Below are 23,867 nucleotides of genomic sequence, written 5' to 3'. Positions count from 1 at the left end.
GGAGTAAGGACCTAAGTTCCTTGCTGGGATCTTTTGGTCCTGGCAAGATTTTTTTTTAGAAAAAATATTTTTTTAGGTAGTTTTCTCCAGTGTTTTTTCCTGTGAGATCTTCAAGCAATTATGCCGGATCTGGGCGACACTAGTGGTCACCCCATCCGGCCTACGAGCGCGCAGACCATTGCATCGCGCTTGGTCGGCCGCGACACATTCAAGTAAGTATGCGGGGCCAGGCGACGGGCTGGATGTTGAGATCCAGTGGTCACCCCGGTTTCTGCCTACGAGCGCGCGCAGACCAGAGCTCCGCGCTGGGTCGGCCGCGACGGAGTCCCATTGGAGGGACTGACCTTGCGAGTTAAAAGTCTCGCTTGGACGCCAGGAACCAGAGAGTCGAGGCGTCCGGAGTGGTCAACAACCCCCCACCCCGGTGGAGAGGGTATTGTGAAGAGAGGGTGCCTGTCGGTTCGGTATGGGCAAAGTGCGTCCAATTCTGGACTTAAGGGCACTCAATTCCTTTCTCAATATAAGAAAATTCAAGATGGAATCCATTCGCACAGTAGCAGCCTTCCTGCATCCAGGGGATGTCCTAGCGTCCATAGACATCAAGGACGCCTATCTTCACATTCCCATTTTCGCAGGACATCAGCGGTTTCTACGTTTTTCCGTAGAAGAGAACCACTATCAGTTTGCGGCATTACCTTTCGGTCTCGCCACGGCTCCTCAGGTCTTCACGAAGGTGTTGGCCCCAATGTTGGCACTACTGCGCCAAAAAGGCATATCGATTCTAGGTTACCTAGATGATCTCCTGCTTCATGCAGAGTCTCCTCAGACCCTGCTACAAAATATAGAAATTACTATAATTTCTTTACAGGAATTCGGGTGGCTGGTGAACCAGCAAAAGTCATTTCTGGTTCCCACCCAGAGGCTCGAATATCTGGGTCTAATTCTAGACACAGTCAGGACAAGAGTTTTCCTTCCGGTAGGGAAACTCCGGAAGATTCAATCAGCAGTCCAGTTGTTACTATCCAACAGCTGGTCTTCCCTTCGGACTTGCATGAGGGTTCTGGGGTTGATGGTGGCTTCCTTCGAAGCAGTCCTATTTGCCCAGTCCCATACCCGAATTCTTCAGCAAGAGATTCTCCTCAGATGGAATCGGAATCCGGAATCCCTGGACTATCGGATCCGACTGAGCGAACAGACCAGAGAGTCTCTGGTCTGGTGGCTTCGGTCTCCGATGCTCAGCCAGGGAAAGTCATTTCTGCCAATATATTGGACGATAGTGACCACGGATGCCAGCCTATCCGGATGGGGAGGAATTCTCGGTCAGTTATCCGTTCAGGGACTTTGGTCCCCGGAAGAATCCAGGTTACCGATAAATGTATTGGAACTGAGAGCGATCAGACTTTGTCTGATTCACTGGACCGAGCAGCTCCAGGGCAGCCCGGTTCGGATCCAGTCGGACAACGCCACGGCTGTGGCTTATGTCAATCACCAGGGGGGCACCAAGAGTGTCCGGGCGGCCAAGGAAGTGGCTTGCATTCTTCGCTGGGCGGAACGGTTTGTTCCAACTATCTCTGCGGTGTTCATTCCGGGGGTGGAGAATTGGCAGGCAGATTATCTCAGCCGTCAGACTCTGGATCAGGGGGAATGGTCCCTCCATCCAGAAGTTTTCCACCAGTTGTGCCTACGTTGGGGCACCCCGGATGTGGATCTGTTGGCATCACGATTCAACAGGAAAGTACAGAGATTCGTGGCTCGCTCCCGCGATCCTCTAGCAGAGACCGCAGACGCACTGGTCGCCCCGTGGGGGCAATACCAGCTAATGTATGCCTTCCCTCCTCTCGGGTTACTGCCAAGACTTCTTCGCAGGATAGAGGAGGAAGGAATTCCAGTAATCCTGGTAGCTCCGGACTGGCCTCGCCGAGCTTGGTACGCTGCCTTGGTCAGACTGGTGGCGGACGTCCCGTGGAGACTTCCTCTCAGGGAGGATCTACTGTCTCAGGGACCGATCTTCCATCCTGCTTTACGATCGCTGGCTTTAACGGCCTGGCTATTGAGACCCAGGTGCTGAAGGACAAGGGATTGTCAGCTTCAGTTATTCCTACTCTAGTTAAAGCAAGGAAAGCGACTTCCAGAAAGATTTATCATCGCACCTGGAAGTCCTACATTGCATGGTGTGAACCCCTGGGGTTCCACCCACGATCTTATTCGGTTAGTCGAATATTAGCTTTTCTGCAACAAGGGGTTGAGCAGAAACTGGCTTTGAGCACTATCAAGGGTCAGGTCTCAGCATTAGCTATCTTCTTTCAGAAGCCTTTGGCTACTCATTCCTTGGTGCGGAATTTCATCCAGGGGGTGCGACATCTGGCTCCGCCAGTGCGCGCGCCGTTACCACCCTGGGATCTTAATTTAGTATTGTCGGTTCTTCAGAAACCTCCCTTTGAAGATATTAGGGAGATTCCTCTACCTACGTTGTCCCAGAAGGTGGCCTTCTTGGTGGCTATCACTTCTGCACGCAGGGTGTCAGAACTGGCCGCATTATCTTGTCGTTCCCCATATCTGGTGGTTCATAGAGATAAGGTGGTTCTTCGTCCGAATCCATCCTTCCTACCAAAAGTGGTTTCAGAATTTCATCTGAATGAAGAAATTGTATTGCCTTCCCTGTGTCCTAAGCCCAGTCATCCTCGGGAGTTTGTTTTACACTCCTTGGATGTGGTCCGGGCGATCAGGGTATACTTGAAAACGACAGACTCGTTTCGCAAGACGGATTCACTTTTTGTGATCCCGGATGGACCCAAAAAGGGGTTGCCTGCATCTGCTGCGACTATTTCCAAATGGATCAGACAGACGGTGGTACAGGCTTATTCTATTAAGGGTCGGGAGCCCCCGTTCCCTGTTAAGGCGCACTCCACTCGGGCACTTAGTGCGTCATGGGCCTTTCGCCATCAGGCGTCAGTGGTCCAGGTGTGCAAGGCGGCTACCTGGTCGTCGGTGCATACCTTTACAAAACATTATAAAGTTGATGTAATGGCATCGTCTGATGCCTCGTTTGGCCGCAAGGTTTTGCAGGCCGCCATTTGAGGAGACCAGTGGTCTACCTCTAGGGTTTTTTTCCGTTGGAATTTTTATTTGAGTCTCATTCTTTGCTTATAATGAGCCTTTAAAACTTCTAGTTGGCACCGGTTGGGCCTTCTAGATTGGATTTTGATTTCTGTCAATCCCATCCCTCATTTGTGGCACTGCTTCTGGATGTCCCAATTGATGTGAATCAAGAAGACTACGTCTGTCAATGAGCGACAGAGAAAATCGGATTTTTGTAAGATCTTACCGTAAAATCCTTTTCTCTTAGCTCATTGACAGACGTAGTACCCGCCCCTCTATCATTGAGTTGGGTTGGGTCAAATTCTCTGTTGCTGCTTTATAACAGAACTGATTCCTTGTAGCAGAGAGAGGGAGGATATACCCTCTGGGACTGCCCCTAGGGTGGAGCCAGAACGTTTTTTCTTTCTGCCTAGTCCTACTCCTGCGGAGACAACATAACCCAATTGATGTGAATCAAGAAGACTACGTCTGTCAATGAGCGAAGAGAAAAGGATTTTACGATAAGATCTTACAAAAATCCGATTTTTTTCGCAAAATTTTTGCTCTTTTTTTATTAATATCGCAAAAAATGAAAAGCGCAGAGGTGATCAAATACCACCAAAAGAAAGCTCTGTTTGTGGGAAAAAAAGGATGCAAATTTAGTTTGGGTACGGCGTTGCATGACTGCGCAATTGTCAGTTAAATTCGCGCAGTGCCAAGTTGCAAAACGTGGCCTGGTCATTAAGTAGGAAAATCCTCCGGTCCTAAAGTGGTTAAAAGAAAAAAAAAAGTATTTTACAGTGAGAACAAGAATCCTGTTTTGGCATATGTAGCGTATTCAACTTATCACTATAATAAATGTGAGATGGTTTATGTGAGATTTTAGAAACATGTTGTCACTTACTTTTTTCTTATGTTTAATGGAATTTGTAGAAATTAGACAAAAGCCTTGTGTAAATGTGTGCATTTTGCATCACCAAGGCTAAAGGAGGCGCATGCACAAAAAAACGAACATCACGATTGGCAGTGACTCTTTTATCGCATTTTGCATGTAGTTATCTATATGTTTAAAATGAAACTGAACTGTAGAAACTGCATAAAAATGGCTGGCAGAGGATGAATCACTAGTTTTGCCTGCTGCATCTTTTTCCCATTACTGACTTGCCATTCCTCGTTCTGTCTCCTGCAAGGAGAACAATGAGCAGCATAGTAGTGACATCAATTCTCGCTCAAAGGTGGTGAACAGTTAAAGGTAGCAGTGCCTTGGATCTCACACTGCAGATTTACAGCTATGAGGCTGTAGCCACAATTGTGTCTATGTACCCTCACATACAAGAAAGTGCACAACTGTTTTTTAAAAAAAGAAATTCAAGACAGAAGGTCCTTAGGCTACAGAATTTCTACATGTCCTTGTAACATATCTAATCCCCATTGTTTGTGTTCAGGTTCACTTTAACTGCACCAAAAATGCATAAATAAATGGGGGCCTTACACTTGGAGAACATAGGAATCCCTGACTTAGCTTTTTTGTGATCTTCAAACTACATGACTTTGAGGGCCATTGTTTTAGAGAAATAAATGTGGGCAATGTCTATTACACTGACACGAGTTTCTGCCAATTGGCTGTAGAAGAAAATAACTTAGTGGTCGGAAAGCAGGTATAGCTTAAGTTGACTCTTTGAACATGTTACAAACCTCGCTCCCTCCACAGCTGTCGTCGCTGTTGGGGCTCTGCCCACACAGTCACATCATTTATTCACAGTAATCTGTAAATGAAGAAACTACAAGTCCCGTCTACCACCACAGCAGACAGCTTGTAGTTTTTAATGTACCGTTGTTCATTGACACTTCCTGCAGCTCTGAACCTGACTGCCTATACATGCTGATCATGGGTGCATTGTTTTCCTGTAAAACATTTTCAGAAAGGTGAACTTAGCCTTTTGGTGAGTTACGATTTAAGGGATAAAAGGGCAAGTGATTTATTATAATGAGTGAATGGAAACCATTTTTGATACAATCTGCTGTTTTTTTTTTTGACTCTTCAAATGAATAGCTTTGAAATTGCTTTAATTTATTTTCCACTACTAACAATACATTTTAATATTTTTCTAGAGAATTTCGCTTCACATCAGAGGTACCGATATGGCTAGACTATCAAGGCAAGCATGTAACCACAGAACAAGTGGTAAGTCTCAAATGCTGCAGGCTGAGAGAGCTTGTCCTTTTTTTAAAGCTATATTTAATCATCTCTGCTTTTCCCCACTGTGTCAGCAAATGTGAGCTTTTCATTTCTACCAAAAATTAAAATAACATTACTGGGGAAATGCAGATATCTTTGGGGGTCTATTCATATAAAAAAAAAATATGCTGCACGAAAGGTCTAAGCATATTCTTTATTGGTCAAAACTTTTGATGAGAAAAAAATATTTCCCTCTGGGTGATCTATGTACATTGCAAGGATTTTAACAAACTTTGTTGCAGATTCCTACTTTTTGTTATTCTGAAGAAACCCCCGTTTGTTCACCTGTGCCTCTGTGCTGAGTGGGTCTAATGGGAGTGGTTTTATAATTATCATTCAGCTGTGGCAGCTGCAGGGCTCTAATGAGAAAAGCTGCTGGGCCTGCATCCCTTTAGACGTGTTCCTATTGTGAGTATCTTACCAAAAATTACATTTCTCTTTCGTTCATTGATGGACACAGCTCCTGATATTCTTAACCATTGGGTTATACCGCCCCCTACAGGAGAAGGACACTAGGCAGAAAAAAAGTCTGGCTACGCCTATGGGCAGTCCCAGGGGGGAATACCCCACTCTCTGCTATAGGTGCTCCATTTATTTTTCTTACTAGTCAGGAGTAAGGACCTAGTTCCTCGATGGGCTGGATAATCTAGATCCAGTGGTCACCCCAGTCTGGCCAGGGAGCGCGCGCAGACCTCAGCTCTGCGCTAGGTTGCCCACGACATAGCCCCACTGGATGGGGGTTGGCCTGCGAGTTAAACGCACTGTGAGGTTGCATACGACCGGGTCTCTGCCCGAGTTGGAGCAGTGCCCACCGGGTTCCTGGTATGTTGAGTGAACAGTTGTCCCCTCTCTCCCCCTGGAGGGTTTTGGGGTGGACACGGGCCCCTCCATGGGACAGTCAGACCCCCCGGCTTCCCTTCCTTCCTTGTTACGCACCCCCTTCACCTGTCGTCGCCCCCCCCCTACTAATGCTGGGGCTGTTTGGTTGGTCTGGTACACCTCCCAGGGAGGGGGCAGGGCACTATGCTGTCCTGAGGCCTAGGGATCCCTCCTGGTGCTGCGCGGAGCCCCTATTTTCTTGTAGTCTCTGTGCTGCAATGCATAGCCGCCATTTTACGGTGGTTTGCTATAAAAAACAGTACCCGCCATGACAGTGGAGCCCTATGGGCAGCGATTTCGACAGGGGGAGCCCCACCTCATCCCCTGGTGCTGACTCCTGGATCCTTTCTTTTCTTGATCACCGTACGTGCAGTGCAGATTCTCCTGGTGGCTGTGGTGCCTAGTTTCTGCAGGGTGGTGAGTCTGGTGGGGTCCTCTCCCTCTCTGCTGAGGATTGATTGGGGCTCTGTGACTGGCAACTGGGTGTGCTGCCAGAGCGTTGTGAGTGTCCCTTGGTAGTGTTTTACACTTTTTTGTGGAGTCCCCCTGGTTACTCATTGATTCTTTTAGAGCACATCTCCCCAACCATCAATCGATAAAGGTCCTGGAGTCCTTTGTGTCCCGGATGAAGTTGGCTTTTGGGCAACGGGCTGGCAAAAAAGCATCCACCACCTTTCCCTGCCTCAGCTGTTCCCTCAGATCCTGAATCTGATTCGGCCGTGGGTCAACCTGCATGGGTCTGCGACCACGCACCCTGAGTCCTCAGATAATGAGGAGGATTCCTCTACTTCTGCAACCACGCACGAAAAGGCGCTGGGGGATGCACTGATTGTATCTGTGTGCGAGACCTTAAAGATGAAGGATGCAGCTGTGACGGAGGCGCAGGTCCTCTTTGGCATTCCCAAGCCATCCAGGTGTTAACTTTCCTCTCCTATTTTGACAGAATAGTCACTAAAGAGTGGGGACAACCAAAGCGTCCTCTTGGGGTCCTTAAGCGAAGTGCTAGGCGATACCCCTATAAGGGACTGTTCCACCGGTGGTGGACCCTCCGGTTTCCAGTTAAACAAGGCAACCAGGATTCCGGTTGAAGAGTCTTCGGCCTTTAAGGACCACGTTGACAGGAAAGCGGTGACTGTGGCCCGCAATATGTACACCCTGGCTGGTTCGGCACTGAGGCCGATATTCATAATTGCCCTGGTGTCGCAGACTCTGACCGAGTGGTCTAAGCTTTTACGCCGTGACCTGGGGAGAGAACAGTTCCCCCCGGCCTTTGCTGAGCTGGCGGACCAGCTGGTCCAGGGGCTGCAGTTTATCTGTGATGCCTCTTTGGATGCGGCTCCCCTAATGGCTCAGCTCTCTGTTTCGACAGTTGTGCTTTGGTGTGTCTTTTGGCTCAAATGCTGGTCTGCAGACCAGACTTCTAAAAAGGCCTTGACTGATCTTCTCTTTCAAGGAGATCGCCTGTTTGGTGCTGCCCTGGATGACATCATTAAAGGTCTCACGAGGGAAGTGTGCCCTTCTTCCTCAGGCTACTAAGGGCAAGGACCCTCGTCGTAGACTATCTGGGTCTGACTCTGGACTCTTCTGTACAAACTCCAGAAATTGCAGGCGGCAATTCGCCTCCTAGTGTCCAGATGGTCATATCTCCGGACTTGCATGCGAGTGCTGGGCCTGATGGTGTCTACCTTTGAGACAGTCCCTTAGAGTTGCACAATTAATTGTTAAAAAATCGCAATCTCGATTCAAACCCCATCCCCCCCTCCCCCGCCCTCACGATCTTAAAACATGTCCTCCATTCTTACAGAGCTGTTATCTGCTCACTCATCTGTCAAAAAAAAACAGACTCACTTACGTCTGTAAGTGAGGGCAGTTTAACCTCTTAAAGACTAAGCCTTTTTCTGACACTTGTTACTTACAAGTTAAAAATCTGTATTTTTTGCTAGAAAATTACTTGGACCCCCCAAGCATTATATAATATATATTATATATATATTATATTTAGCAGAGACCCTGGAGAATAAAATGACAATTGTTGCAATATTTTATGTCACACTGTATTCTCGCAGGGTCTTTCAAACGCAGTTTTTTGGGGAAAATACACTTTAATAAATTAAAACCAAAAACTAAACAGTAAAGTTAGCCCAATTTTTTGTATAATGTAAAAGATGATGTTACAACCAGAATCGTGATCTTTTTTCTAAGCAAAAAGAATCGTGCAGCTCTATACTCCCGTTTGCATGATTCAATTTGAGGTCCAAGCAAGGGAGATTCTGATCAAATGGGACAAGACTCTGCAGTCTTTGGACAACCAAATGCAGCTGAGCCGGGGTGCAAAAGGGTCCCTGATCTGGTTGCTTCGTGCTCCAGCAGGGCAAATGCTTCTTCCCCTTGTTTTGGACGGTGGTCACCATGAATGCCAGCCTGTCGGGGTGTTCTCGACAGAAATTCTGCTTAGGGGGTCTGAATCCTGGAGGAGTCCAGACTACTGATCAATATCCTGGAGGTCCGAGCGATTAGACTGTGCCTGGAACATTGGATGGATCATCTCCAAGGATGTCCAGTGCACATTCAATCAGAAAATGCCACAGCCGTGGCATTATGTCAATCACTAAGGGGGTAGCTGGCATTCTCAGGTGGGCAAGAACGTTCATTCCAGCCGTTTCCGCCATGCACATTCCCAGAGTGAAAAACTGGCAGGCGGATTACCTCAGTCAGCAGGCATTGGACCAGGGGCAATAGTCTCTTTATCCGGAGGTGTTTCATCAGTTGTGTCTAAGGTGGGTTACCCCTGAGGTGGATCTTCTGGTGTTTCAGCTCAACAAAAAGGTGCAGAGGTTCATGGCACAGTCACGGGATCCTCTGACGGACGCCACTGATGCGCTGGTGGACCTGTGGGGTCAGTATCGTCTAAATTAACGTCTTTCCTCCTCTCAAGCTTCTGCCAATTCTTCTACGCAGGATCGAGTCAGAAGGGATTCTGGTCATCTTAGCGGCCCCGAACTGGCCTCACCGGGCTTGGTACACCGATCTGGTGCGGCTGGTCGCCAACGTTCCTTGGAAGCTTTCTTCTCAGGGAGGATCTGCTGTCCCAAGGGCCAATCTTCCACCCTGCTTTACAGTCGCTGACTTTGACGGTTTGGCTGTTGAAAGCCAGGTACTGAAGTATAGGGGTTGGTCTGAATCAGTGATTCCAACGCTGTTAAAAGCTAGAAAATCTACTTTTAGAAAGATCTACCATTGTACGTGGAAGACGTACATCGCGTGGTGTGAGTCCCTCCTCGCTCCTTTTAGGTGGCTCGGATCTTGACCTTCCTTCTGGGGGGGTGGAACATAAATTGGCCTTAAGTACCATCAAAGGCCAGGTGTCGGCTTTTTCAGTGTTTTTTCAACAACCCTTGGCCACACCCTCCCTGGTGCGTACCTTTCTTCTGAGTGTTAACAATTTTGTTCCTCCAGTTCGGTCTCCATTGGCACCTTGGTACCCCAATTTGGTGCTTTTGGTCCTCCAGAAGTTTACCTTTGCGATTCTTCGGGCGATTCCCTTGTTAAGCTTTTTCAGAAGGTGGGAATTAAGACATTGTGTTGACTGGCTGCATTATCCTTTCGTTCACTTGGTTGTTCACAGAGATAAGGTTGTTCTTCGCCCGTCTGTCATTCCTTCCAAAGGTTGTCTCCGATTTTCATTTTGAATGAAGACATTGTGTTGCCTTCCCTGTGTCCCAGGCCAAAACATCCGAAGGAAATTGCCTTGCATGCCTTGGATGTGGCTCGGGCAATTAGGGTGTACCTTGCAGCTATGGAGTCTTTTAGGAAGGCAGACTCACTATTTGTGGATGGGTCTCGGACAGGGTTGTCCGCTTCCTTTGCGACCATATCCCAGATGGATCAGACAGACGGTGATTCAGGCCTATTCCATCAGGGGTCAGGATCCTCCTTTCCCTATGAAGGCGCACTCTGCTTGGGTGCTCAGTGCCTCCTGGGCATCCCGTGATCAGGCCTCAGTGACGCAGGTTTGCAAGGCAGCCACCTGGTCATCGGTGCACACTTTCACAAAGTTCTATAAAGTAGATGGGTTGGCATCTGCGGATGCCTCTTTTGGCCGCAAGGTTTTTTAGGCTGCTGTTTAGAGGACTTGGTCCTCTTTAAAGGGTGTATTGTTTTTTTTCAGGTGAGCTCCAGTTGTTTTGGTTGAGCCCCTGTTGCCTGGTTGGCTACTGTTTTTAGCCTTGGTAATTTTTTTGCTGTCCCCCCCCTCATGTTTAACACTGCTTTGGAACGTCCCAATGGAATATCAGGAGCTGTGTCCATCAATGAACGAAAGAGAAAATGGGATTTTTGACTTTCTGTAAAATCCTTTTCTCTGATGTTCATTGATGGACATAGTACCCACACCTCGGTGGAGTTGTATTTTCTCTCACACTGCTTGTAACAAAACCTATAGCAGAGAAAGGGTGTATACCCCCCTGGGACTGCCCATAGGCATAGCCAGACTTTTTTTTTGCCTAGTGTCCTACTCCTGTAGGGGCAGTATAACCCAATGGTTAAGAATATCAGCAGCTTTGTTCGTCAATCAGAGAAATAGATTTTACAGTAAGTCAAAACTCCCATTTTGTGTTGCAGGGGATGCCAGATATCTGACTTGTATGTTAGTGCAGGCTTCTAGGAAAATTGGTGAGCCAATCACACAAGCAGGAAATTATGTTCCTGGGGTGGGGTCTGTACACATTCTGAGTACAGAACAGCTCCAGGTAGCCATATGGCATTGCATTTTCATACCTAACATTTCAGTGGCTGCAGATTGAAAAGGAAAGGTAATTTTTAATAAAATTCAATTACAATATGACTTGTGTCCCAATTGTATACGCTATATTGTTTTTTTTTTTTTTTTTTTCCCACGAAAATGGAGTTACCCTTTAAAGTGGTTGTAAACCCTTACATATACCCAGTGAAAGAACTTGCCTCAGGTAATACACAGAGATTAAACAAATCCTTCTACATTAGTTCCTGTTTATCTGAAGTTTTCTCTTCTCTACAGCCGTTCAAAGTCCAGAATTTATACAGCTTGTCTAAACTTTCAGAAAGCAGGGGTCAAAGATCTAAAGTTACACTCGGCAAAACGTAGTGAGGAGAGCTGATTGGAGGGAAGTGATCCACACTCCCGCACACAGGAATAGAGCTGAGGCTGTCAATCACAGGCTGTGTTCTGGTGCTCCCTCCCCTGTCACCTCTTTAACTCTTGGTGTAAAGAAAACTTGTCAGAAGTGATTCATGCTGATTGGGAAACAAGGCAGCAGAGAGAAATGACACTTAGTGCTGTGGATTGAGACACGTACACTCTATAGAGAGATATGGTTTGTTATTTCATGTCTGAGGTTTACAACCACTTTAACTCTTCTGGTCAAATTTTCTTAATTCTTTTTTGTCTTAGGATTGAATGTTAGGGAATATTACATTTACCCTGCAAATGGCATCAAATAGAAACTTATAGTCCACGCATAATACAAACATTACAAGTGACTTTTGCGCGAATGCTGAGGCATTTGCACACCACATTTTTAATCAATAGAACCATTTGTGTTGCCTGCAGTTTCCTGCACTGACTTTCAAATCTGTTCTTTTGCACCTAGGGAGAAACCTGAATCCAAGGTATTATATATATTCAGTTTAGAAAAGGCATGTGAAAGTTAATGATTTGGGCAGGGCTATACTACCTAGCAAAATACCCAGCAAAACCAGTGACTAATGTTTGGTATAATTTTGTTGTTATTGGATATATATTCCCATGACCTAAATCAAAACTCCAGTCTGAAGCAATAATAGTTTTTGGTCTTTGTAAAGTAAATTTCTTGTAAAGTAAATTGTAAAGTAAATTTCTCGGAGTCCGTTTAGGGGCATAGGAAGTTTTTCACCTTTAGGTTATATTGCCACCTGCACGGGGGATTGGATAAAAAAAACAAAATAAAATGTACACTAGCCCAGGATACCCCTCCTATGAACAGCATGCCACAGTTTTGTAGCAAGGCAGTACTGAGAAGCATGATCATAAACACAGAGCAGTGGGACCTGTGTTCCTCAATGGGACTCCAAGTCAATAAAAGTGAGTACAAAATTCCTTTTTTCTTTCTTGTCCACTGAGGGACCCAGGAGGTCTTAAAAAGGAACAAGGAACTGGTGCACCCATATAAGGTGACAAAAAGTATATGTTTTTCTGAAAAAAAGCAGTTGCTGAAATACAGACTCTCACAGCCTGGACCACATCTAGACAAGTGAGGAAAACATTTTGGGGAACCAACTGGAGCCAGACAGAGGAACAGATGAATGATGTCCTTGTTGAGGTGAAAGGAAGTCCTGGGCTCAACATCATCATATTCCTATGCAAAACCGAGAAAGACTCCTTGCCAGATAAGGCTGGCAGTTCAGGCACCTGCCTTGCAGCGGTAAGGGATTCCAGGATTACCACTTTGTGGTGAAAGCAGAGGGAAATGTCTCTAATCAGTCAAAACAGTAGTTTCTGAAGCACAGAGAGAGCCGGATTCAGATCCCACAGGGTCACAAGAGAATCTACAGCAAGAGCTATATTGGAGACTCCCTCTACACAGGTCTTAGTGTCGGTTCACACTACCGCGACTTGTCAGGCGACTGGTCAGCCTGACAAGTCGCGGTCCATTCAGTGCTACGGGAACTGTTCTAATAGGAGCGACTCAAGTCGCCTTCCGACTTAGAAAATAGTTCCTGTACTACTTCGGGGTGACATCGGAGCGACTTGCATTAACTTCCATTTTGTGAAGTCCGTGCAAGTCGCGCCGAAGTCGCGGTGCACACGACTTCACAGGTCGCCCCCGAAGTCGTGCTGCGGTAGTGTGAACCGGCACTTAATCAAGGAATGAAAGGCTAAGGTCTTGAAATAAGATAGAAGGGCAGGAACCTGTGATTTAATAATGCTGGGAACCAAACACTGGTCCAAGCCCAGTTGTTGAAAGGAGAGAATTCATCCTTTGGAGAAACACCAAGGATGGAAGCCCCAAGACTCGCATGAAGTGAAGTATGCTTTCCATGTCTAATAACAGACTGCAGGAAGTGGACTTCTTGGCTTTAACATCATAGGAGTCGCTAATTTAGAGATGGCCTTGTCTCTTAGAAACTGGCCTTCAAAAACAATGGCATAAAAAACAGAAACCAATAATTCAGGATGGTAAATCTGTACTCGAGACAGAAGGTCCACCAGGAAACTTACAGGGTCTGTATACAATATCCATTTGGCCAATCCAGGGCAATGAGAATTACTGGAATGCCCTCCATTTAAACCCTGTGTAGCAGACTCAGAAGAAGGAAGGAAAGTCATAGTTCAGGGATTACTAAACTCATAGTCACCAGAGCAACCACTACTTATGCTAGAGGTTCCCTGTACCTGGAGGCAAACCTGTGCAGTTTGTTGCCGAGCCTAGAAACCTGGATGTCCACATGTGACTTTACAGGTACTGGAACACCTCCAGATGTAGAGGCATTTTACCCCAGGTCTAGACATTCCTAGCTGAGGAAGCCTGCCTGCCAATTGTCAATGCTGGAATATGTTCGGAACAGGATGCAATGTCCCTACAACAAAGCTTCCTCATAGTTGATGTAAGCCACCACTGTGACATGGTTCAGCCAAATGTAGATCGAATGATCCTCCAGCAGGGTGGTCTAACACTAAAAAGACAGCCAAGTTGCCCAAAGCTGTAGGATTTTGATTAGGTCTCCTTGCATTGACAGGGTACCCAGGACTCCTCCCTAGCCCAACAAACTGGCATCTGTTGTGAGGTTCTTCCAAAGAACTAGAATGAAGAACACAGCATGTATTTTAGAAGTCTGGATTGAAACCGGGCAAATGGTAGCTTGCAAACACCTTCTCTTTCTTATCTGGAATTTTGGGGACATTGACATATGAAGTCATCATATGCTCTTTATCACCATACTATTGATAGAACAGTGACTGTGACCACTGTATACAGCAGGTTCAATGTTCTTAGAATTATAGCCTTGTATGATAAGAGAGATATTTAAATCCCCTAGAAATTTCTCATGTCTGCATGAATGGCTCCTAAAACATGAGCTGATCTTTATCTGAGTCATGGAAATCAATAAGGCCATCCATGAAAAGTAACAATCCTATCTACCGAAAAGATGAGCTTTTTGCAAAACACTCCTACCTGTGCCAGATTATATTAAAATTATGTTTTTAGGTAGAGGAAATATAGACCTATGCTTTGTGTGCATTTATTTGGATATCTGAGCCAGGAAAGTAAGCTTGGAAAAATGTCTCCGTCAACAGAACATTTCTCCGCACATTGCTGTGGGACTTTCAGATGGTATTTTGTTAACTTCAGACTAATTACCTTTTCCTTTTGGCTTGAAGAACAGTGGTATCCATGGTAACCTGGTATCCATTGTTATTTAGTGTTTTTTTTTTTTCCTTATGATCGACTCCTACAGGTGAAAAAAAAAGATGATGCAAGAAATGCGTGTAAATTCTCAGCTGGGAAGATAGTCTGGCATGCCCTTGCACTGATGTTTAAAGGTTGTTTATCCCAACAGTACTGGATCTCTTTTATTTGTAACCCCTGTAGCTCTGATGTACACTCAGAGATATGAGACTTCAATAATTTTGCTGCCTAATTTTGTCTTGCCAGTTTTTGACACCTCTGTAAGGTCCCAAGTCCTCCTTTGATGAGGCTATATTTCATGTCAACAGCATATAGAAAAACTGTTCCAAAACTTTTATTGTAGCAGAGTAGATCACACACAAAAATAAACTGATTTGAATGGATTTCCTGATTTCATTTCCCTTTTTGCAAGACGTCACTGGCCTTAGAGGGAGTACTTTGATGCATTCGGCCAGCTTGAACATGTATTTCAACATTTTTATAACAAAAATCCATGTTTTCATGCAAAAGTATTACTATAGAAAGGTGTAAAACAGAATACAAAGGCATAATTGTTATTTTTATCATGGTCACAGCACTTACTGTGATATATAAATATATATATTATATATACAGGCAGGTGTGAAAAAAATGCTGTAAATTAAGAATGCATTCAGAAATAGAAGTGTTAATAGTTTATTTTTATCAATTAACAAATGGAAAGTAAATGAACAAAAGAGAAATCCAAATCAAATCAATATTTGGTGTGACCACCCTTTGCCTTCAAAACCGCATCAATTCTTCTAGGTACACTTGCAGTTGCTTTTGAAGGAACTCTGCAGGTCGATTGCTCCAAACATCTTGGAGAACCACATAGCTTCTGTGGATGAAGGCTGCCTCAAATCCTTCTGTCTCTTCACGCCATCCTTCTTCTTTATACTGAAGAATACAGTGCCTTGAAAAGTATTCATACCCCTTGACATTTTCCACATTTTGTAATGTTACAACCAAAAACATACATGTATTTAAGTGGAAGGAAGATGATAAATGGTTTTAAACAAATTTATTTATTTAATTTACAAATGAATATCTGAAAATGTGGTATGCATTTTTTATTTAGCACCCCCCTCCCCATGAGTCAATACTTTGTAGAACCACCTTTTGCTGCAATTACAGCTGCAGGTCTTTTTGGGTATGTCTCTACCAGCTTTCCACATTCTTTTCAAAATAGCTCAAGCTCTGTCAGATTAGATGGAGAGCACCTATGAACAGCGATTTTCAAGTCTTGCCACGGAGTCTCGATTGGATTCAGGTCTGGACTTTGACTGGGCCGTTCTAACACTATTAATATGCTTTGATCGAAACCATTCCATTGTAGCTCTTGCTGTATGGGGTCGTTGTCCTGCTAGAAAGTGAACCTCTGCCTCAGTTTTAAGTCTTTTGCAGACTCTAACAAGTCTTCTCCTAAGAATGCCCTGTATTTGGCTCCATCCATCTTCCCATTATCTTTGACCAGCTTTCCTGTCCCTGCTGAAGAAAAGCATCTCCACAACATGTTGCCATTTTCCGCCACACATAGCGTTTTACTTTTGGGCCAAAAAGTTCAATTTTGGTCTCAATTGACCAGAGCACCCTCTTCCACATGTTTGCTGTGGCCCCCACATGGCTTCTAGCAAACTGCAAACGGGACTTTGGCTTTCTTTTAACAATGGCTTCCTTCTTGCCACTCTTCCATATAGGCCAGATTTGTGGAATGCATGACTAATAGTTGTCCTGTGGACAGATTCTCCCACCTGAGCTGTGGATCTCTGCAGCTCCTCCAGAGTTACCATGCTTATCTGATAAATGCTCTCCTTGCCCGGCCTCTCAGTTTAGGTGGTCGGCCATGTCTTGGTAAGGTTTGCAGTTGTGCCATACTCTTTCCGATTTTGGATAATGGATTGAACAGTTCTGGGTGAAATGTTAAAAGCTTGGGATATTTTTGTTATACCCTAACTCTGCTTTAAACTTCTTCACAACTTCATCCTTGACCTTTCTGGTGTGTTCCTTAGCCTTCATGATGCTGTTTATTCACTAAGGTTCTTTAACACCTGTAAGGGCTTCACAGAACAGCTGTATTTATACTGAGATTAAATTACACACAGGTAGACTCTATTTACTAATTAGGTGACTTCTGAAGGCAATTAATTGATTCCACTAGATTTTAGTTAGGGGAGTAAAGGGGGGGGTGAATACAAATGCACGCCACACTTTTCAGATATTTATTTGTAAAAAAAAGTTTAAAAACCATTTTATCATTCTCCTTCCACTGCACAATTAAATGCCACTTTGTGTTGGCCTATAACATATAATTCTGATAAAATACAGTTATGTTTTTGGATGTAACTTGACAAAATGTGGAACATTTCAATAGGTATGAATACTTTCTCAAGGCACTGTAGTTCCTAATATTATATACATTTGGGGTTAAACACATGATTGATGGATATGTGTCTACCTGTATTTCTCAGCATTGAGGACACCATTGATCCTGACCAAATCTCCAACTCTATTTGCAAAAATGCAGCCCCAAACTTGCAAGAAACCTTCACTGTGCTTTGCTGTTGCCTGCAGACACTCATTTTTGTACCGCTCTCTAGCCCTTCGGCGAACAAACTGCCTCCTGCAACAGCCAAATATTTCAAATTTTGACCAATCAGTCCAGAGCACCTACTACCATTTTTTTTGCACTCTGTTCCTATTTTTCCATGCATAGTTGAGTCGCTACTAGTAATGGCGGCGATCTGCGATTTTTTTTATTTTTTTTGCGGGACTGCGACATTGCGGTGGACAGATCAGACCCCTAACTGACATTTTTGACACTTTTGGGGGTACCAGTGACATTACTACAGTAATCAGTGCTAAAAATATGCACTGTTACTGTAAAATTGACACTGGCAGGGAAGGGGTTAACTGTACTGGTGATCAAGGGGTTAAATGTGTCCCTAGGGGCGTGATTCTGTCAGGGGGCGTTGCTTGTGAAGTAATTACAGAGACAGGATCACATAGCCTCTGTGATCACTTCAGGGAGAATGACAGGCGGCTGTGTTTACATCAGCCGTCTGTCCTTCTCTCTCTGCTGCGGGAGATCACGAGTGACCGGCGGCCATTGGAGCCGCCGGTCACATGCACTGGCTCCCCAGCTAACAAACAGCTCGCCCCCTAGAGTCTCCTGAGCGAGCAACGTAGTACTAAGTCACTTTGCCCAGGAGCGCCTGACTGCCACAGTAAACGTGCGGTGGGTGGGGCAGAATGGTTAAACAGAACAGTGCTTGTCCTGTCTAACCTGCCCCTCTGAAAGCTGTAAAAAACCTGGCTGATCCTGCCAGTTTCTGCCCTCCCCTCTGTAAACTGACCACGGTATAAAGAAATTGTTGCCAGCCCCTCTCGTTTAAACCTCCATCCTGCACTGTGTAACTGTTTGTTAGAAACAAAGCCTCTAAATACCTTTTTGTTATGTATCTTCAGGCCGGTCACGTGACTCCAGGCCGCTCTGATGCTCCAATTCAACGCTACAGCAGGAGGAGCCAAGCAGCCAGCTCAGCGGTCACGTGACTCCCGGCTGACGTAAGAGGGAGAGCTCAACTCCTCCTGCTGTAGCCCTGGATCGTAGTAGCAGAGCAGCCGGGAGTCACGTGACCGGCCTGAAGATACTTCACAAAAAGGTATTTAGAGGCTTTGATTTTAACAAACGGTTACACAGTGCAGGATGACAGCTTAAAGAGGTTGTAAACCAAAAAAAAAAAATTTTTTCTCTTCTTTCCATCCTGAAAGAGAAAGACATAATGAGCTAGTATGCATTGCATACTAGTTCATTATCAAATACTTACCTTAGAACGAGCCCCCGCCGCGCCGCTCGCTTACCTCTGACGGGCGACATGTCCAGTCGCCCGTCTTCAGGGATCGCGGCATCCGGCCATCTGATTGGCCGGAGCCGCGGTGATGTCACGCACGCGCGCGGGAGCCGACGGTCACGGCACGGGGCTCTGAAGGAACGGCACGATCGGCCGTTCCTTCAGAGCGCATGCGCCAGTGACGTCATTGGCTGCATGAAAGGTAAATATCTCTTAAACGGTACATGTTTAGGAGATATTTACAGTACCTATAGGTAAGCCTTATTATAGGCTTACCTATAGGTGAAAGTGTCAGAGGAGGGTTTACTTCCTCTTTAACCATTTCTGGACCGCCCACCGTGTATTTACGTCGCTACTTTGACGTTAAATATCGGAGTTTGCCATAACCCCAGTATGTTCCTACACGGTGGGCGGTCCGCTTTCACATAAAAGTGAGCCCATCGGCGGATTTGCCGCTGGATCACTTTTATAGGCAGCAGGAGAGGTGCCCACCCCCCCCCCCCCCTCGCTGCTTCCTGGTCGTTTTCCAGGCTTACTGGAGCCGTCGGTATCGGGGAAAACGATCTGGTCCTTCTGGGTCCCAGGCAGGAAGTTAAGTGAGGGCAAGATAGACCCCACTCGACTCTATGGCCTTGGAGGACTTAAAGGGCCTATTTTTTATTTTTTTTTGCTTTTAAGGGTAGATGTGGGATCTGAGGTCTTTTTTGACCCCAGATCTCATATTAAAGAGGGCCTGTCCTGCTTATTTCTCTTACAAGGGTTGTTTACAATAAAAGTGATCAAATTTTTTTTTTTTTTTTTTTTTAAAAATGGAGAAGGATCTGGGAGTCTTGGTTGATGATAGATTAGGAAACAGCATGCAATGTCAAGCGGCAGCTTCCAAAGCCAACAGAATATTAGCATGCATAAAGAAAGGGATGCATTCCAGAGACAAGACTATAATCCTTCCACTTTATAAAACTCTGGTCCGACCGCATCTGGAGTATTTTGTCCAGTTCTGGTCGCCAGTCCTCAGGAGGGATGTGTTGCAGCTGGAGAGAGTCCAGAGAAGGGCAACTAAACTAATTAGGGGATTGGAGGACCTTGACTATGAAGAGCGTCTACAATCGCTCGATTTATTCTCCCTGGAGAAGAGACGTCTGAGGGGGGACATGATAGCAATTTATAAATATCTTAATGGGGATCCCAGCTTAGAAAAAAAGCTGTTCATTCGAAGGGATTGCATGAGGACCCGAGGGCATACAATGCGATTAGAGGAGAAGCGTTTTAACCTCAGGCAACGCGGGGGGTTCTTTACTGTTAGGGCAACAAGATTGTGGAATTCTCTACCACAAGAGGTGGTTTCTGCGGGTAGTATGGTGGCTTTCAAAAGACTCTTAGACTTACATCTCAAGGATCAGAACATTCAGGGGTATGTGAGATGATTACAGCCACACACACCTACACAGGTTGAACTAGATGGACTATTGTCTTTATTCAACCTCACCTACTATGTAACTATGTAACCGTGTAAAATAAATAAGAAAAAAAAATTTAAAGCGCCCCATCCCTCTGAGATTGCACGCAGAAGCGAACGCATACGCAAGTCACGCCCACATATGTAAACAGTATTCAAACCACATATGTGAGGCATCGCCATGATAGAGCAAAAGCAATAATTCTAGCCCTAGACCTCCTCTGTAACTCCAAACTGGTACCCTGTAGAAATGTTTGAAACGTCGTCAATGCAGATTTTTAAGTACCGATGTTTGTCCACCATTGACGCATGACATGTTAAGGTATCAATTTACTCGCCGTAAAATTCTCTTTCACTTTTTAGAAAAATCATAGGCTATCTTTTACTGTTTTCTTATTTTTAAATTCAAAAAAGTGAATACGGTGTGACAAAGTATTACAACAATCTCCATTTTATTCTCTAGGGTCTCTGCTAAAAAAAAAATATGTTTGGGGGGTCCAGTCACATTTTATCTTCAGTAATTTGGAGTAGAAAGAATAAAGAAAGTCTATTGTTGATTGGTTGCTGTAGATCACCAGATTTCCAGTCTTGCTCTTTGGTTTGTATTTATAGACTTTTGTAAGTAACCCAATGTGGTCTTTCAGTGACCATGCCAACTATTCTGCATTCAAGAAATACTTGTTTTTTTTCAGGGTACATTTGCTGGAATATTAATAGGACTAGCCCAATTAAACTGTTCGGAACTGAAGCTGAAAAGACTGTACTGCAGACATGGGTGAGGATATAAAACCATCATCAATGTATATTGCTACAATTCTGTTGGAATTAAAGAAAAAGTGAGTTGTGGAACAAGCAGGATTTTTAATGCAGAAGGGACATACTATGTTATGTCTCTTCTGCCAAAGTTTCTTACCTGCTTGCATGCACAGCTCAGTGCACAATTTAGGCAATGCCGAGCTGACAGAACTCCCACCCACATCACCTAGGCCCAGCCAATAAAATGGCCCGAGGATCGGTACCTGTAAGATGACAGGGGCTTGCAGGAATCTCCGGGACAGAGCAGCACTGAAGTGAAGGTAAATATAGTTCCGCTTTTACTGTCATCTTGTGAAGCAGGTTTATTACAAACAGTGGTAATATCAGAGCAGTAGTTAAAACAACAATTCTTTTAGAAACCGCCTTCAGTAAAAAGTAACTTCCTATAAAAAAAACTTTACTGTTAGACAATAAGGGTGTCTCCCAAGATGCACTTTTCCTGTAATGTAAATTCAATGCGAAAGATGCAGTGGTGGAAGGATCATTCTCATGTACCTATGCCTGTCACTTTTGAATTTCCCGACCCCCATTATAATGTTAGTGTCATTTAGGTGGACAGTGTGATAAGGTGACAGCCTGTCCGCTTACACACAACGAAGGGTTCACTTACCGCATGTGCCAACACACTAAATGCCACTATTCTGATGTTGTCTGTTGTACAGTGCTTGGATTTGCCAAAACCAGCTCCGTGGAAGTTCTCTCAGATCAAATTTTGTGTCCTCAAGAAAGCTGACACAAAGAAATCCTATTCAGCAGCCATCCTTTTTTATTTTGTCACCTGAAATTTTGGCATAAGACGCTTGTATAGAAGTAGATAACCCGAAAAAATTAATTTCCTCAAATATGATGTTGGATAACCACATACAATGGTGAATTAAAAATGTGTGCTAAAGTTTCACTTAATACTTTATGTCGAGGTCTCCTCATTTTATTACCTCTGAACAAGGGCATTTGACTGGAAAATATTACTTGTAAAGCTGCAGCATGCATCGTAATTTTCCCATAGTCCTCTGTGTGTAGGGAGAAAATGGTGAAATCTGACTAGACTTTAATTTCTTTCCAATCCTTTCATCCAAGTTTTCTTTCCTCTAAAATAGAGATGTAGGAAAATGTTGACCAGTCCTGTTACCAGTCCTGCTGGAATGGATAGATAAGAGTATAGGAGCTGGAATAGCTATCTTACTTGTGAAAATGCTGCTTCAGGCTTTCTTCAGTGTTATTCATATGCCTGAAAGCCCCAGGCAGTTAATCGTGTGATCTCTCATTAAGGTGTGGATTTAGCCAATCTGAATTTTTATCTTCCTTTTTTATTAAAGATCACTTGACCAACCATTTGAGTACTAAAATGTTAAAATGAGCCTGAAATAACATGTTTATAGGAAAGGTGTGCATCTTAGCTTTGTTAATATTCTTAATTCTTTTATCTCAGCCAGGCTGTTAACATAGCTTCATGATAAATGAGAGGTGTGGGATTAACAAGAAAAAACAATCATACTCACCTAGGTGGATACAACATCGCTCCGATGCTGTATCTATCCCATGTCACCTTTAGGACCAAGAACAGAGTGATCAAAGACCACTAATCGCTCAGTTCTTGGTCTTCAATGAGCTGACAGTCACCGCTCTCTGCTCTGCCCCTCCAGCAATCACTGGGGAGTTGGGCTGTGCACGGGGCAGGCTCTCAGCAGTGCACTGAGAGGCTGAGCAAGCTGCCGGTCAGGCATGTGGGTGGATCCCGACATTAAACACGAGTGCCGTCAGCCAACAGCATAGTTTATCCCTCTGTCGGCTGATTATGGGTCACAGAAGTGCAGAACAAAGTGTTCTCCTGTGACCCACAGAAGAAGTAGGACCAAAAGTGCTTTGGCCATACTTCTCCTTTTAACATATTTGTGTATATAATATTATTTATATTAATACAGAATTTATAGAGCACCAACAGTTTGTGCGGTGCTTAACAAAATGAAGGCAGACATTACAGTTACAATACAATTTTGGTACAAAAGGAATCAGAGGGCCCTGCTCATTATAGAGGGACGGTCAATTGATTCAAAAGGTAATAGCCAGGGATAATGAGCTAATGGAAAAAGTGAAACAGTGTATTAGTTTGAAGCCAGATAGGCTTCTTTAAAAAAAAAAAAGGGTTTTCTGGGATCATCTAAAGATGGATAGAATAAGGGACATTCGGACAGATTGGGGTAAAGAGTTCCAAAGTATGGGAGAAGCGCTGGAGAAATCCTGGAGGCGAGCATGGGAGGAGGTGACAAGGGAGCTAGAGAGCAGGAGGTCGTGGGAGGACCGGCTTGGTTGATATTTTGAGATCAGGTTAGTGATGTAGCTGGGGGCAGAGTTGTGGATGGTGTTCTAAACTATTGTTAGTACTTTGAATTTTATTTGTTGGGTGAGTAGAAGCCAGTGAAGGGATTGGCAGAGAGGGGTGGAGGACACTGAATGGTTGGTAAGGTGGATGAGTCTTGCAGCAGCATCCATTATGCACTGAAGGGGGGATAGTCTATGTAAAGGTAATCCAATGAGGAGGGAGTTGCAGTAGTCGAGGCGAGAGATAACCAGGGAGTGACTTAGAAGCTTGGTGGTGTCATTGGTTAAAAAGGTGCTTATTCTAGAGATGTTGCAGAGGTTAAGGCGGCATGATTTGGACAGGGATTGGATGTGGGTCTGAAAGGACAGTTCAGAGTCCAGGGTTACCCCTAGCACCCTGGCATGTGTGTAAGGACTGATAGTTGTGCCATTGATCTTGACAGAGAATTTAGGGGAAGAGGCATGTGGGGGAGGAAATATTATAAGCTCGGTTTTGGATAGATTCAGTTTGAGGAAGTGGTGTGACATCCAGGCTAATATGTCTGTTAGAAAAATCAGTGATGCGGGAGGAGATTGATGGGGTGAGCTGAGGGGTAGAGGGATATATTTGAGTGTCATCAGCATGGAAATGGTAGTGGAAGCCATGGGAGGCTATCAGCTGACCCAGGGAGGAGGTGTACATTGAGAATAGTGGAGGTCCAAGGACAATACCTTGGGGGACCCCAATGGTAAGAGGATTTGCAGAGGAGTAAGTGAAGTTGTGTGTGACACTGAAGGTGCGGTGA

At 44.8% G+C, this 23,867-nt stretch overlaps 1 protein-coding gene across 1 annotated transcript in view; it reads left to right on the top strand.

Annotated features, from left to right (window-relative positions):
• Positions 1–23,867, top strand: part of ATG2A (autophagy related 2A) — a 207,421-nt gene that overhangs the window by 177,548 nt on the left and 6,006 nt on the right. Inside the window, exons 37-38 of the mRNA XM_082270316.1 lie at positions 5,191–5,263; positions 20,640–20,722. Coding sequence (XP_082126442.1) covers positions 5,191–5,263; positions 20,640–20,722 — 156 coding nt within the window. The remainder of the gene's footprint in view (positions 1–5,190; positions 5,264–20,639; positions 20,723–23,867) is intronic.

Source organism: Pelophylax lessonae (genome assembly GCF_965119305.1).
Source record: "Pelophylax lessonae genome assembly, chromosome: 10".
Taxonomy (NCBI): Eukaryota; Metazoa; Chordata; class Amphibia; order Anura; family Ranidae; genus Pelophylax; species Pelophylax lessonae.
The sequence above is the reverse complement of the archived record's forward strand: the minus strand, read 5'-3'. Positions and strand labels throughout refer to the sequence as shown.